At 46.5% G+C, this 17,285-nt stretch overlaps 1 protein-coding gene across 2 annotated transcripts in view; it reads right to left on the minus strand.

The window, feature by feature from the left end:
* Ust (uronyl 2-sulfotransferase) overlaps nucleotides 1-17,285 on the minus strand; it is a 280,959-nt gene that overhangs the window by 93,325 nt on the left and 170,349 nt on the right. For both annotated transcript variants that reach the window (XM_071612922.1, XM_027939510.2), the window contains exon 5: nucleotides 8,127-8,280. In XM_071612922.1, coding sequence (XP_071469023.1) covers nucleotides 8,127-8,280 — 154 coding nt within the window. The remainder of the gene's footprint in view (nucleotides 1-8,126; nucleotides 8,281-17,285) is intronic.

Genomic DNA, 17,285 nt, shown 5'->3' on the forward strand with positions numbered 1-17,285 from the left:
GACTCCGGAGCAGCCAAGGCTGCTGCTACCACCTTAGTAAATAGAGCCACCTGGCCCAGCAGGGGTGCAGCACTCATCTCCAGTGGCCAGGCACAGCTGCAGCGGGTTCCGCTGACTCATAGTGAGGGGCGGGGCCCAGAGCAGATGAGCTCAGCTGACAGGTGGCCAGGGGGATGCACCTGGTGTACTCTGGCAGCCCTTGTGGTTGATGGTCCTGATGGGACCTTCTATGGAGAAAGCAGGTCAGAGGAACTGGAGCAGAGCCGCTTTCTCCCTGCAGGGACATCTGGAGAAACACTTCTCCACCCCTGAGCTCCTCACTCCCCAAAACCCTGCTCCAGCCAAGTGGGCAGGTCACCGGGAGCAGCCTGCAGTTCTCAGGCTTTTGTACATTTTCTAGAGCGTCAGTTCAGCTGAGGAAGATCCCTCCTTACCCCTGCCATGTCTGCACCTGTCCCTACAGATTCCCCGTAGACATCCCCACGTCCGCACCTCATTTGTCAGGTTGCTAGGTGTCTGCATCACTCTTTGCTAACTAAACACAACCCAGCTAATGACAACTCCTGTGTTGCTGCTCAGAACTGTCGCCTCTCTCCTTGTTGGAGTTACGATTTCCCAGTTTGGGGCTTCTGTGGCTAACCAGGCAGAGCAACTGCAAGGACAGTGCTTTGTTGAGCACTTCTGTGTAGATGCTCTCCCAAGCCACCTTGCCCCACCTGAAGCTTCTCCCTGAACATGATTGGTGGTCTGTAAATACTTGCTCTGTGGTCACTCTCACATTTAGAGTAGCCTCTGATTAACTGGTCTGTCCACATGTACTTGGGGCCTTTCTGTACTTTATATGTTGTTGCCAAAGTGATTTTTCTCCCCCAAAATGTGAAAGTTTCAGGATCTCATGTAAAGATGGCTCCTTTGCTTTAGTGCCTTCCCAGGGTTCTTGGACAGGGCCTGGGGGGGGGGCGGTTCTATGGGGCCCGACCCCCACCTGCCTATGTCATGGAACTAAGCTCTTTGCTTCTCTCATCAGTTAGTTACTCCTGCTCTAGCCTCCCTGGTTTTCTCCCTCATTCATTGTGCTCCCTTCTGCTACAGGACCTTTGCATGTGCTCGTCCCCATGTTTGGATGCTCTTCTTATCTTTCTCTTCAGTTCAGTTTCTAGACTTTCCAAGTGCCCCCATTCCATGCCTGGAAGGAAGGTGTTCGTCTGCATTGCAGGATGTGATGCAGTTGCTGCTCTGCACATCTGTATTGTTTAGGGATTCATGCCTGTCTCCCTGGTACGTCCGTGAGCTCATGAGGACAGACCCTGTGTCTACATCTGCTCAATGTTTTATCTGCAGTTCCTACTCTGGTGCCTACCACGTGGACAGTACTAAGTCAGAAGTGAACAGCTGAATGCTGGCCAGCTGGCTGGATGAATGGATGAACGGATGAATAGTTACTGAAGAATGTATGATACAATGCATGATTTGTCACTTGGTTTTTCAGGCACAGGAAAGTCATGGTTTGGGGACACTGCATGGCAGCCTGGCACAGTGGAGAGCCAGTGCAGACTGCCCACCTGTGGGTGGGAGAGGGCACATTCCTGGAAGCCTGTCATGTTCACAGCCTTTCCTTAGTCCCCTCAGTCCTGTGATGATGTCACAATAGGTGAAATATCTGATCCTCAGGATGTCCATGCCCTACTGCCTGGAAATCATGCATATGTTACTTTACATGGCAAAAGGGACTCTGTAGGTGTGACTGAGGTTACGGTCCTTGAGTTAGGGAGGTTATCCTGGTTATCTGGGTGGGTCAAATATAATATTAAGCCTCTAAAAGTGGAGGGCACTTCCATTCGGGGTTAGAGAAGTGAAATGGAAGAAGACAGAGAGATTTGAAGCTTCAAGAGGGACTCCACCTGCCAATGGTGGCTGTGAAGACAGAGGAAGGGGGCCACGGACTAAGATATGTCAGTGGCCTCTACGAAACAGGAATGGACTTCAGCTCAGGTGGGCAGTAAGAAAATGGGATCTGAGTCCTACAGCCACAGGAAATGGGTGGTGTCAACCCCTGAGCAAGCAAGGAGGGGACCCTCCCTGAGAGCCTCCAGAAAGGATCTGGCTGCTAACACCACGACTTTAGCCCCGTGAGAGCCAGGTTGGATTCTGACCTGCAGACTGTAAGAGAATAACTCCCTGGTGGCCCATCTCCTGGGTGTGTGTTCAGCTGTCAGAGCAGCAAGGCGACTAATGTAGCACTTTACATCTAGTTGGCTGCATCCTGTCCCACCCATTGCCCCTAACCACAGCAGGCAGGAGACGACTCTGTGGCACAGTGGCCAAGCATGTCCTGTGAGGAGCTGGACAGCACAGACAACTGGACAAATTGGAGTCACTCTGAAAAGCTTGAATAAGAGCTACAGAGAGACACAAGGTAGCCGTTGGTGAGTGGCTAAAGGAGGCCAGGAAGCCAGGCCGCCTGGGTACCCATGTTACCTGGTTGCCAGGACAGATTCTGAGCCTGCGCACTTCTTGTTTCCCACCAGAAACTCTGGTGGTGCAACTCTGGGGTGGCTGATGCTCTCCCTCTGGGGCCTGGCTCTGTGGGGCGTTTCTTGGTCTCGGCTGGCAGGTGTACACTTTGGTCCTCACAATGGCTCTCACAACTCCTTTCCCTGGCCTCTGTTCCCTGAGTGACTAAAGAATCCCAATTTTCCTTATTTGTGGTTTGATCATCCCACCCACCTGGCCTCCGGGCCGCCCTTGCTGGTCTACAGGAGGGTGGCACGTGGGTGCTCAGACTACCCAGGGATGCTGCAAGGGGAGCCAGGCTAGCGGGTGACACCCCCCACCCTGCCCCCCACACAGCTGATGCTCTTTGGTGGCAGCTCAAGAGGTGGCTGGTGCATTTTCCTCTCTGCTTACAAAGCTTTCTCTCATGTCTCTCCTTTACTCCAGAGACCCCTTGGAGTTCTTGCCTCCCTCTTCCCTCTCCCCTCCTCTGCCCATCTTCCTCTGCTTACCCCAGCCCCCAGGGATACTGCTCATCATGCTAACCCCCCAGAAATGGCCTTTGGTTCTAAAAATACCTGTGACAAACAGAATTCAGAGACTGTCTCTGAAGCAGGGCTCCTTTGTCCCAGGTGCCGCTGGATGCTCCTATCCTCATGGCACAGCGTCAGACTCCAGGGGACTCCTCCGCCCCTCACATGGGGAGGACAGCCGCTCATATGACTCCACAGCCCCGTGCCTATGCAAGCTCCAAGTAAATAAACACGGGACAAATGTCTGCCAGCAGGCCGGGATCAAAACACATCTCCAGCTGTTGGGAACACAGAGAGCAGCAGTTTCCTTAGAAGCCTGTTCCCGGGGTCTTGAGAGGCCACTTGAGACCCATAGACCTGACGATGGCTCAGGGTATGGCCCCAGGTGTCCTAAGCCCTGTGAAAACAGCAGCCCCTGTGGGCTCCCTTAGCAGGGACGCTCCAAACCTGTAGGAAAAAATGTCCCTTTCAATAGAATTCTACTGTAGAAAAAATGTCGCTTCGAATAGAATGATGCCTACCACCTCCGGAGTTGCCACCAAAGAGAAAAGGGAACATTTTTGGATCATAGGGAGTTACTGACAGAGCCAGGGGATGAACACATAAAAACTAAAATTTATCTTCCACAGCCCTTCTGTGTACAGGTGAATCCACCAACAATCCTGTGACACAGGAGGAAAGGAGTAGGGGCTAAATCCTTGGCCTCGTCATGCAGCTAGGACCAGCTCAGACAGGGCATGAGAACACCAAGTCTTAGGCCCCTACCCCAGCCTGGGTCAAAACCAAATTCAAACCAGTTGGAGATGAAGCACTTCACTTGTTACCTCTGAAGACCCTGGAGACATATTTGCTGAAACACTTAAAAAGCAGAAAATCCAAAACCTTTTTTTTCTTTAAGAAAAGTGACACTGTAGGAATGGAGGCAAAGCCTGAGGTTTCATTCACAGAACAGCTTCCGCTGGTCAGGAAGGAGTGGAAATTTCCACACATCAGGGTTTCACATGTATATTTCCAGAGCTAAAGGACGGCCAGAGTCCACAACTTTCAAGCAGATTAAAATGCGTAGCTTTCTGAAAACCTTTGCTGACTCTGGCCAATTTTCAGGCTTCTCCAGAATCCAATGGGGCCAACATGATTCACTGAAATTCTTTATGAATTAAGAAGCTGTAAATTACACATCTTCTCTTTGAAACATGCATTACTTTCCATGCTTTACAGCCAAGTCGAATGAATAGCATCACAGAGGCGGTTTTCTCTCTGGGAAAATGTTCTCCCATATTTCCCTCCTCTTCATGTGGAGGATCGCCTAGTGAGGTGGCAGCGATGGCTGGCTGGGGAGCAGCCCAACTTGACATAGTTTGGAGTTTGAAAGTGCAAAGTGGTATCTGTGTAAAATACTTCACCATGAAAAGTTTTAAGGCCAGGTTTTAGGCGGATAGCAAGCACAAACCCCACATGTTCAACTGGCAGAGCAAAAAAGACAACAGGAGAAATTCAGATTCATGGAAGCTCAGAGACTGCAACAGGAAGTGGTTCAGCAGGGTTGGGAGGCTCGGGCTCCCCTACAAACCCAATGCTGCGTTTCCTTTGAAGTCCTTCATTCCCTCATTAAAGGTGTTCTGGGTGCCAGGCATTCCCCTGCCCTGGGAGTACAGCAGCCTGCACTCCAGCTAGGGAGGAGGCATGTGCTAGGATGTGTCCAAAGGTGCCTGGGCTTAGATGGCTCTCAAACCAAAAAGGGAGGTAGCCACCTGGTACCCAAGGGCTGGGACTTTGGCTCTAGACAGACAGACAAATGAGCCCATGACCACAGCCTTTCCTTGGTATGGTGCTACCGGTCAACTGTGTCTACGTTCATATTAATTTACTTAAAAATTATTTTCTGATAAATGCAACAAGGAATGGTTTGGAAGGAAAATAGAAAGCTTGGGAAAATCTAGCTGTCTTCAGAAAATACAGAGAACACCTACAAGATGCTTGAATGTTTGAAAACAAATTGTTTTAACAGCAGTGTCTTTGTAAAGTGGCGCAGATGATGTAACATACAACAAGTTTGCTCATAAAGTGTGGGGCTGGGCCCAGTCCTCTTTTCCCTTGACCATGCAGGAAGTGAAATGTAGGGTCCGAGTGGGCAGTCAGAAGGACTGGCTTCTACCACTGTGGGCCCCATGACCTGTGTCTACCGAGGCTTGTTCCTGCACCTGTGAAATGCCATCATCTTCATCTCCAGGGGCCCCTGTAGATCTAGACCCCTTTACTTTCCACCAGGAAAACCATTCATTCCCTCCCCCAGCAAGCTCAAGGCCAGCTCAGCTGTATGCTAAGCAGCTCTGCAAGGCTCAGAGCCAAGAACATGCAGCCAGGTTTTGGCAACTGGATAAACCAAGAGGCTTCAGAGGATGGAGACCTGGACTAGTGTGGTAAACTGGTGGACCCACTTAGGCCAGTCTGGTACCTTAAGTGCATGTGGCACGCAGGGAGGGTCCTTGCTTGGTGCATAGCCCCTGAGAGGGTGACCTGCACAGCCAGGGTTGGCACTGATTAGCCCTTGCCCCAGGCAAGGCCTCAATGAGGGAACAGTGACTCCCCACAGCTGCCTATGCCCCAGAGAGACACAAAAACCCTCTCCTTTGAATCACACAACAGAGCAGCTGGGCTATGACAGGGGCAATTTTATATCAAGGGTCTAATGGGATCAAGAAAAGGGAATAAAAAGTTTTAGCTATTAAGAAGGAAAGAGGAGGGAGGAGGGGAAAAGGGGGAGGAGGAGGAGGGGAAGGACGAGGATGACAACAAAGAAGAGGAAGAGGAATAAGAAGGAGGAGGAAGAGGAAGAGGAGGGGAAGATGATGAGGAGGATGAAGAGGAGCGATAGGCCTCTTTCACATAAGTTATCCTTGAACAAGAAGTCAGCCTTCTAACAGTGTATTCTGGGCAGATCGTGAAGGAATCGAGTCTCTTTCCTCTCAATCCCAGTACCCCAACTTTCTGCTTGACCATTTGGGGGAGCTTAGTGCTTCCCCAAAGAGGCCTTGCCAACAAATTGTCTGATGAGGTCATCTGAGATGACCCTCCCAGAACATAGTGCTCACACTTGGAAAAGGGCGAATCTCTACAGGGAATTTGCTGGTATGGTTCAGGTCATATCCCCAAGGCGGTGACCACCTCAACACAAACATAAGACTATCTACTACCAATTTTCAACACCTTATGAGCTCTTTAAATACATTTCTCTCTGTTTGTAATTTCTCTAATTATTATGGCTTATTATGTGAATGCATGAAAATCATATTGCACAGGATGATTTACAGGATGCTAAAAAGCCAGACAGAGGTCAAGAACATAGGGCATTCCCCTTGACTCTTGCATTATTATTGGAAGAACAGAATTCACTACTAGTTTCCATCTCTGGCTTCTCATTGTTTTCTGCTATCATTCAGTTCTAGCCTTCTTAGTATCAGGATTAAATCAGAACTTTGAAATATTATTTTGGTTAAATGGAATGTACTCTATGTTTTTAAAAGAAGATATAAGTATACTAATCAAGATCCAATACAAACAATAGAAGGCATTATTCTGCTAGTAAGTGGTTCTATGCTCTGAATAAAAACTTGTTATTAGAGAAAAATATATAGCCATCTTCCTAACATGTGGTTTAAAGGCAAAGATTAAGGCTTTCAACATCAAAAACTAAAAAAATAAAACAAGTCAAAACCCAAAACCTAAAGCAAAAATAGCTAAAAGCCAATTTAAAAATATATCATCAAAATATTTCATGGAAGCCTTATAGTTGAACAAATACAAATACAGATTTATATCCTTTATACAAAAAGCCTGGGGCCAGAAGTGGTTTGGATTTCAGACTTTTTTGGATTTGGGAATATTTGCATATACATAATGAGATCTTGGAGATGGGACCTAAGTCTAAACATGAAAGTTACTTGTGTTTTATATATACCTTATATAAATAGGGCGAAGGTCATTTTACACAATATTTTTAGTGAGTCTGCAGTTTGACTGAGCCCTGCCCCATAAAGTCAGGTGTGGTAGGCTGGGATTCAAAGAGCTTCAGATTTTCAGATTAGGGCATTTGACCTGTACTGCACAGGGAGTGAAAGGCTCAGGTCTACTGCCTGGGTTACAACTCTGGATGAGATGCTTTGCTTCTCTGATTGCAATGTTCTCAGCTCTAGTCACAGATCTCAAGATGACAGTGACACTGAGGTGATACACAAAAATGCTCGCACGCCCTAAACACATACTTTTACTAAGTTTTGAAGAATTTGATGAGGACACAGGAGTTTGGGCCGTGTGCTGGCACAGTGACCAACACCACTGGTCTACAGCTGAATGGCTAATGCTGGGGAGCTGACAGCAGACGGGGCAGGTACCATGTATCTTGCTGCAGTGGGGACCATGTTTGGACTGATCCCTCAATGCTTCTTTCTTGCTCTACTTGTGCCCGTAAGCCCAGGATATCTGGAGGAACCCATCAGCTCATCCCAGACAGAGACCAGCATTTCCATCTCCTAAACACGGGGCTCTCAGCTACTCAGAGAACTTTTGCCAACACAGTCACAAGAAGATGAGAAACCTACCTTTTATTCCAGTGCTGGAAGAAAGATACACAGCCCTGCCCTCCATTTTTAAATTACTGGGGTCAAGACTAACATCCTTTATGGAGCTGAGGATCCCCAAAGAGGTCCAGAAATACAGTTATTGCTGTGTTGGCATGTTCTGTTGTGCTGTGGTGGAAAGAACCTTGAACTTGAAGTCAGAGATGACAATTGTCATGACAGTGCCCCTTATCAGAGGAGTGACTTTGGAAAGCTCTAGGTTCTTTTAGGAATCTGAGGATCCTCCTCAAAAACTTCCCTTATGGGTTGCAATGGCAACTGAATAGGAAGAGGGATGAGAAAAAAACCTGTAACCCTCTAAGAGAGACCCTCAAACATATTAGTTCTTCACCATGATAGTGCTGGTCAGAAGTCACAAGGAATGATCTATTACTTAGTACCAAAAACAAGCTGAGAAAATTAGGAAATCACTGACCACTTCAGGGAAGCAGAGAAACCACCTCCAACACACAACAGGACTTACCAGGTAGCGCTCCTCCTGCCTCATGCTGGGGGTGCGGATCATGTGGTTCTGTTCCCCTCTCCAGTCTCCAAAGCGACGAAAAAAATAGTTAGATAAAAACCGGCTGACGGGGTCTCTAATGATGTTGATGTAGACGGGCTGGTCTCCTCCAAACCTAACACACACATGCACAAACAGGGAGCTTGTTACAACCCATCGCTTCTGCAGGAAGAAAAGTGGACAGGGTTTTCCCTCTAGTCAACCTGCTACCTAGTGACTGCCCCATCTGCCCAGGTGCACACGAGCACGTCACTGAGCATGAGTGCTGACAGGCATGTTGTTTCATGCAGGAAGCAGAGATAGTGACATCTTATCCAGGTCCTTCAAGAAGCTGGGAGGACATGCTGATAGTCTAACTGTACATAAGCCATGCTGCTTAGTCAGCATCAAGGCACAGACATCATCTGATCTTCTCTCCAGGCTCAGACGCTGAGGATGGGGGCTCTGGATGCCCACTGGCTGGCACAGGACACACTGGCACGTAGGGGGCCCTTAGTAAATAATTCAATGGACTGGTCGATGCTGGGTGCTATGGTGGGTGCAATGGTACTTCTGCACTGTAATCCAAACAGTCCCTGGCAAGGAGTTCTACGGTGAGGGAATTAAGAGCAGCCAGAATTCACTGGGTGATCTTTCCATCTTGTTCCTAACACTTTATATGTCCACTCACTGAAGCCCCCCAACACCTCCACAGAGTAGAAACCATAATATCCTCCATTTACACCTGGGGGAACTGTGGCTGAACTGAGGGATGAAGTTAGGTGATCAGGCTCCAGAATCTGTGCTATTAAATCATGGAAAGACAATTCCAGGGCTGGGAAAATTAATAATGTAATAGATATGAAGAATGAATAAAAAATCAATGTAATTATCCTGCAGTGATGGAAAGTGGTTTTGATTAAAAAAATATAAATATCTAGGCATTCCATGTTCATTCCAACTACAAAACTTGAACAACTATAGTAGGAGTCAGTCTGAGAGCAAGGCTTTGCAAGCCATGGTGACTGGGCTGCTGGATTTTCCTGAAGGACTCCCCTCTTTCTGTGAACTGTTTGGAAGCAGGGGTCCTGTGAAGTCTTGGCTCTGGGCAAAGCTCATGCTCTGGTAGCCCTCCTGAGGGTCCCTGTGATCCTGTGACCTTCTGATAAGAATGCCTTTCTATTCTGTCAGAGGTCACAAAAAGCTCAGAAAAAAACAGGCAGGGAGACCCCAGCTCCCACTTCTCTAGCTGATAGATTGTTTTCCTTTCAAAACCATGCTCAGACTCACAGTCACCTCTCCAGCAATGATCTCCAATGGACTATCCACTCCTCACCTCCTCTGACCCTGAGCCTTCCTCCTGTACTGTGTTGGCATGCCTATCTCTCTCCTCAGACTGTGACCCTCCTGCAGCCAAGAACTATGTCACCGAGCACAGTGGGTGGCCTCATCAGTGCTCAACAATGGCGATTGAATGAAGAAGTGTATGCCCAGGCGTGCACGCTTCCAAGTTGTTCCATTGCTACGGTATCAGGGGCTCTGTCATCAGAAGATACGAGTTTCAAAGATTTTCTGAGCATCTTATTCATATAATGTTTTGTCCAGTTTATTTGTACTTTTTTTGTTTATTTCATTTGGGACCAAGGATTAACCTAAGGGTACCTAACCACTGAGTCACATCTCCAGCCCTTTTTTATTTTTTTAAATTTTGAGACAGGGTCTCACTAAGTTGCTTAGAGCCTTACTAAACTGTGCTGGCTTTGAACCTACAATTCTCCTGCCTCAGCCTCCCAAACCTCTGGGGTTATAGGTGTGTGCCACCGCACCTGGCCTTATTTGCACTTTTGAAGACAATCTTTAGAGAAAAAAATCCAAAGGAATGCAAAGGAATAACTCTCCAATAGTGAACTTTCAGACACCAGAATGTGTGCATGATATCCTGGATTCCCCAGATTCTACCAACTAGGAAAACACACTGCTCAGGAGTAAGGCCTAGCCTTGCCAATAGGAATCTTGTGAGTTCCCAGATGATGTTCAGGCCACTGGAAGAACAACTAACTGTAGTCCAAGGGGTTAGCTGTGCCAACCTCCAGCTAACCACCACACATATCCTGAATTTATCATCCTCTTTTAATTAAACTGGGTTTCATATCTATGATAAACAGTAACTAAAGTAATAATGTTAGGCACTACAAAATAAAACATGCATACCAAATATGAATCCAATATGACCCTCCAAAAATTAAATCATGCTTTCTTTCACAAACCTCAATGGTACTTCTATCTTTGTGAGAACAATTACCAGTGTTAATTAGTAAAACTTCCCAATCATGTCAATCTACATACAGCTTCCCAGTAGGAGATGGTTCTCAACTTGACCACTGCTGTGAGGCCATGGATGTGAGTACTGACCAGCTTACTGAGCACAGATGGTTTGCTTCTGTTTATACATTGCATCCAGATGAAAGAATTCCAGAACAGTTTTCCCAAACACAAGTATTAGATGGCTTATAAAGTCACTGTCAACTGTACTACAATAGCCTCTGTCTAGAAATTTCTAACTATGGAAGAGATGGGTCTAATATATCTCTCTCCCTTTCCAGAAAGCAATAATAATAACTGTTTCCAGCTGTCAATCCCAGTCTTTTTGGTGTGTACAAGTTCCTCCCAAACTGGCAAAACACAGGTGGTGTGTCAACAATATGAGGCCAGAATACCACCATGACATCACCAGAGTACACCTCGTGTCCTAGTGCCTGAGGAGGAAACACATTTCCCTCCCTCATTCCACCCTCTTTCAGGATACGGTTCTTCTGCCTCAGCATTCTCTTAACTATGTTGAAAATTTGTAGTCACACTTATAAAGTCCTCTGGATCTTGTGAACTTATTGCTCACTTGAGTCTCCAAGAGAATGAGAGAGAAGAGAATGCTTTGACCCCACCATCCCAGTAGCACAGCATCCTGCCTTATGTTTAAAACCCCTGGGAGAAGGTTACATGGACTCCCTGTGAAGTCCATCCTACTGGTCAACCTGACGATGACAGAGTCCTTGTCCTATCCAGCCGACACTCCTGACCTTCCTTTCAGGCACACTTACTTATGTCCGAGTCATCAGACACAAAAGATTAGCTTCTTTGGGGTGTGAATTTTTATTCCTTTAGTTTTTTTGTTTATATATTTTAAAAATTCCTTTGGTTTTTTATTTCCCTTCATTTTGTAATCTATGGCTCTAACTTGCTATTTATTGTGCTTTAAAACACCACGGAGACAACTGCTGATCATAGGCTCCAAGATGCTCTGTACTAGAGAATGGAAGAAGAATCAGGCAGTGTTTCATTTTTTACTTAGCAACACAATGTTGTCCCTTGGTCCCCACAATTATTACTGTATATTCGAAGCTCTCTCAAGTCATCCTAAAATAGCAGCTATCACCAATTTCTTTTGACTTTTGTTCACAGGTCATATTCACCAGCTCTAATCATCCTCTGGGTCCCCTTCTGACCCTCTGCAAATGGATTCTATTATTTTTATTTTTATTTAGTTTCTAATCTATTTTTAATGAGAAGATGAAGATCCAAAGCAGGATATAATCTGCTAAGAATAATAACCACACGGTTTTCATAGCATGGCAGCATTTCAAGTGATTTCCTTCTATTTTCTTCAACATCTCAATCTACTTGGCAGCAATACTAGTTATCTCTTCCACAAAGCAGGGGTAAGAACCTTTGTATGCTTTCATCAAAATACTAACGGTGTTCTTCCTATAATAATAAGTAGTGCACACATTAAACCAAGATTTCAAACCAGGATTATCCTGGAAAATTTGGACTATTTTGTCCTCCTCCAACAGTATAATTTTCTACGCCTGATGACAGGTGCTGAAAACATATCTTCTTTTTTTCAAAATATACATAACACAAAATTTACCCTCTTTACCAGGTTCAAGTGTACAATTCGGTGGTATTAAGTACATTCACACTGTTGTACACCATCACCTCCATCTCTCTCCAGAACTTTTCCATCATTCCAAATTGAATCACTGCATCCATTAAATGGTAAATCCTTCCCTCTCCTTCCCCCAGTCCCTGGCGATCATGATTCTACCCAGAGTACATCTTTTTTAGCCTCTGGCCTGGAAGTAGGTGATACCCTTGCATTGCTACCTGTGGTTCAAGATGGAAAGTACAGTAGGCTGGAGGCCCACAGCTCTGATCCTTGTCAATGAGGGAGGAAGACACACTGAAGTGGCAGAGAGGCCATCATGGAGAAGAACAAGACTTGGGAAAGACTGAGGGGCTGCCCAAGGGAGAAAGGCAGACATGGTTCATTAATGGCCCTTTGCTGGAAGCCAGTTGTTACACTGTGGATGTGAGGTGTCCCCCAAAAGCTCATGTGTAAGACAATGAAAGAAGGTTTAGAGGAGAAATGATTGGGTTATGACAGCCTTAACCCAATCAGTAAATTAATCTTCTGATGGGATTAACTGAGTGGTAACTGAAGGCAGGTGGAGGTGGGTCACTGGGGACGTGGCTTTGTGGTATATATTTTGTATCTGGCAAGAGGAGTGTCTCTCTGCTCTCTGATCATCATGTGAGCTGCTTCCCTCCACCATACTGTTCCGCCATGATGTTCTACCTCACCTTGAGCCCCAAGGCATGGAGCTGGCTGTCTATGAACTGAGATCTCTGAAACGGTGAGCCCTCAGATAAACTTTTCCTCCTCTACAATTGTTCTGGTCAGGTCTTTTAGTCACAGCAAAGAAAAAACCGACAAAAACACCAGTCACAGTAACTTGAGCCTTTGGCAGTTACTGAACGCCAGCTGGGGGCCAGGCATGGGTGGGAGGTTAGCCCCCATCCCCTAACTCTGAGCAGTGGGTACTTCAGGATGGGACCTCCCATCCCCAGACACACTCAGAGGAAACAGAGCCACACTCTGCTCTCTGGAGCATCCTAAGGGGAAGATGTGGAGTCATTTTCTGTGAAAAGCTGAGGCAAATGTGGGGGAGGATTGGAGGGGGGTGGCTGGGCCACTGGAGTTAAGGTTCCTACTCAAGGAGGAAGATGATAGGACAAGGCAAGAAACAATCGGCTGACAATAAACAGCAAAAATTAAAGAAGAAATAAGCTGAGCTGAGGGAAAGTCAAGATGATTCTTGTCCTGGATGGGCCTCCAAAGCTGCTGGGCTCATGTGGCCACAGAGGTCTCTCTGCTCACGGTAGCATGAGAAGCCGAGCTGAGAGACGAGCTCAGCTGTGCTTAAACAGGGTAAACTGAGAAAACTCTCATGTTAATACTGAACTCCTGGCTCTGTTAACACAGGCGAGGACAGCAGAAAATAACCATAAAGAGCCATTTTGACTTGGGTTTTTGTTTTTTCACACTTTGAGGATTCTGCCACTATTATGAAAGATTTGAAGGGCCCTGAATCAAAAGAGACCATGTTGCTCATGAGAATAAAAAATATAGTCAACATTTATACATAAGATGTGGAAACCAAACTGGATTATGGAAATATCAGATCTCGTTTGCTTTGTTCACTAATGTCCCGAGAAGGCAGGCTCTGTGACTGCACATACGTAATGAAGACCTCACGTGAAGGGAGGAGAGAAAGTGGGGAAAGGCCTCCTCTTGCTCCTCACCGCCCCCACCTACTTCCCTGGTGATTGACTGATTTTAACATGTTTTGTTTTGATCAGTTTGCACCAGCATCCGGGCTAAAATAGGAAGGGAAGCAAAGGACGGGGATGAGGTCGCAGGTGAGAAAGGAAGAATGAGATGGAAAAAGGTTAAGGGTTGTGGTGGTATAAGGTGTTTCCCATCCTGATGGCTTCACAGTCCACTTGGATTCTTTTCATAGCACCAGCCTCTGAGGTGAGACTTTCATGAGGTTTTCCCTGCAAGAACCGAATAGAGGGGTTGAGAGGAATTCTGGATTGGAAAAAGAATTACTGGAAAGCCCATCCCTCCAATAAAGTTTAGAAAACAAGCAACAAATTGGGAGAGACAAGCTGTATTGTGCTTGCCACGAATATTTCCAGAGGGCCGAGTTAAGTCACACACGTGGGGATACAGCTGCTGATGGAAAGTTGAAGTTTTCCAAAATTTGTACCCAAAGTTACTTCAACAACCAGAAAAAAGACACATGAAACCACAACACCCAAGTGTTAAAAACCCTACCGAACCATCCCAACATCTTCTGGCATCTTCTAGGCAAAGGTGGTTTGGACTCAATTCTCCTGGTTGCCCAGAGGAAAAACATTTGCCTGACCCCAATTTCCAGAGAGATGAAAAACTGTGTGAAAGAATAGCCGAGTGGAAACCGCACAGATCCAAACCTGGAATCTCTGAGGAGCTGGCCTTGATGTGTCCTTAGGCAGAAATCCTTCCTGGAGGCAACTACAAAAACACCTGATTGATCTAATAAAATTGCTTCCCATGGATTAATAAAACTGCATATGGGTGAACGGTTTCCTCTAACAGGGAGGAAAAAGAAGGAAGAGGGCAAGGAACCCAGATGAGTAAATGAAATAAATCAGCTACTGAGTCACCAAGAGCTCACAGGATGGCATTTTACATCACCCTGGGTGTCTGTGTTTCAAATAAGAATGTCATACCTAATGGAGAAAAAGAATTAGGGGACAATCCATTTTGGAATAGTGCCATCTCCCTCAAAAGTTCAGAACATGTACATGTCAAAGCCGGTTTGGCTCTCATTCTTACAGCCTGCTCCACAGCAGGCATCCTGCTTCACGTTAGCCATGCACAGAAGACTGGAATCATCTACACAGAACTTGAAGCTGCAGTCTCGCTTCTCACAGCGTCATTTCTGACATGAGCAGTCTACAGCATTCATAAGCAGGCTTCTGAGGAGCGGCTTCATTATATCTAGGCCTCGGAATTCATAAAGCAGAACTCATTTTTTAAAGTATGTTAAAGCCTCCTAACAAATTCCAACTTGTTTCTTTTTTCTTTTTCTATCAACTATATATTTTTGGGTTCTTTGTATGGCTGCAGTTTGCCATTTACACCTAAGAAATGTTCCTTCAAAAAAGACATTCCCTTGAAAGCAGCTGATTTTTTAGCTTCCCAGGTTCCGGGAGTGTGATCAGCTTGTCCTATATTCAAGTTCTCCACATCATTCCACTCATTTTTAGGGAAGTCTTGAGCTAAGGCCCTGGCACAGGGCTTTGCGGTGCAGAGAAAAGATGGGGAGATGGACCCGACAGAGGCAGCCTCGGCCCTGTCTTGCTTCAGACCCTGGCTGCCATTCTACTCCAGTTGTGTGCCCTCCGCCCCCCGCCAGCTGCACTTCAGCTCCCTTCAGCTCCTCCCCGTGTCCAGCTTTCCCTGGTTCTGATCCCTGTACTGAGGACGCCATTCCTGTTCACTGGTACAGAGCTGACCCATCTGCACTCCCCATCCGGGGTGCCTTTCAGGAACATAGCCTGCTGCCTCCCACCTGCCCTAGGGGATCCACTGTGAGCCCTCCCCCTCTGTGCATCACACTTTCCCATATTTCTTCCTCAATGGAAGAACATAAGGATTCCCAAAGGCAAAGGAAACCTTTAGTGCACCAGGCAGAAGCCCCACTTGTACTGTAGCGTGGAGGAGATGGAGGCCCTCCATCCATGTGCTTTGAATTGAACAAAATGGAGAGGAGGAGGACACAGAGCCTGCCCTGCCCTCGGGTTGCTCCTGCTGTGGATGTGCTGTGGGCCTGCCAATCTGCAGCAGAACTGGGGCTCCGTGGAAACTTCCACAGCAATACCTTTTTAAGTGCCACTTTGAATTTATATAGTATCCTTCTGTTTGAGGGCTTTCCTTCAAATGCTCTGGGCATACTTACAAGACAGGGTGGGCAGGAATTGTACCCTTTTTAAAGATAAAAAAATGGATCCCCTCACTTCCCCACCAAGATATTGAATGACTTGCCCAAGTCATGGACAGTGGGCAGGCAGACTGACACCCAGAGATCCTGGCAGCCAGGCCTACACTGTTTTCTGCAGATGTGGTCCTATAAAAGGCATTTATTGAAGCTTTGTTTTTTTCTTTCAGAATTAAAGCAATCAAGATTGTCCTCTTATAGGTATATGTGATGGTGGAGGCCATGATAAAATACAGCCACCAGGCTGTGTTCTGCTGATCCAATTAAGATACCGGCTTTGGCTTCTCATTAGAGTTCTACACTGTACTGAGATAATTATTAAAATACGTTTTATTGCAATTTGTTTGGTTGTAAAGATTTGACCTCAAAGCAAAAGAGTTAATGCATGAAGTTAGAAGGTGTCAGAGGTGATACAGAAGGAGGCTCACTAGAATAGCAAGAAGTAGAAAAGCATGCTCTTTTCCTTACAAGTCATAAAACACAGGCTTTGGGGCTAATGAGTCCTTGTTATCTCCTTGTGCCTAATAACATGTTCTTGGCCTTCTGGAAGGAAGAGGCAGGGTGCATATAATGTTCAACCTAGTAACAAGTCACTTTATACGTGTTGTTGAAAAACACACTCTAGGATGCCCAACCCCTAGCCGTAGGGTCACTGTGGATAATTTGCAGGTGCCCTATACATCATCACAGGGAACTCAGATTATCAGGCAGGCCCAGGAAACCTTAGTTCTGGGAAAGCTCTCTTTTAAAGATAAGGCAGCAAGCTTCTCTGCTCTGCTATGTTCTGCTTAATAACGAGCTTCATTGAATCTCATTCTCTTTACACTTAATTGGCACAGGGCCTGCTGCACAGTAGGAAGTTCTTTGAAGGCTAAAACCTATTCCCAGCCCTGTGGGTTGTGAGGCATCTGGAATGCTCAGGTCAAAGCCCCAGTTCCCCCACAGTCAGCCTCCTGAGGTGCTGGACTCACAGAGGCCCTTAGGTGAAAATCAACTAGCAGGTACCATTTACAGGGCCAGAGCAGAGTGCAGCGGGGCTCTCTGTGCCCCTGTGAGTACTATAACCCACATGAAAATGAGAGATGTGCCACCAGAGGGCCCCCAGGGAGGCCCAGGGGTCCTGGGCCGGTCCACAGATCTGTCCCCAACCCAGAGATCCGATAGCCAACCAACTCCAACTGTGAGCACAGGCCAGAGTCAGCACAGAAAGCAGGAATCTAAGGGCCACCTGTTCAGGAACAAGGGGCAGTGG

This window comes from Marmota flaviventris, chromosome 6 (assembly GCF_047511675.1).
Source record: "Marmota flaviventris isolate mMarFla1 chromosome 6, mMarFla1.hap1, whole genome shotgun sequence".
NCBI classification, from domain to species: Eukaryota; Metazoa; Chordata; class Mammalia; order Rodentia; family Sciuridae; genus Marmota; species Marmota flaviventris.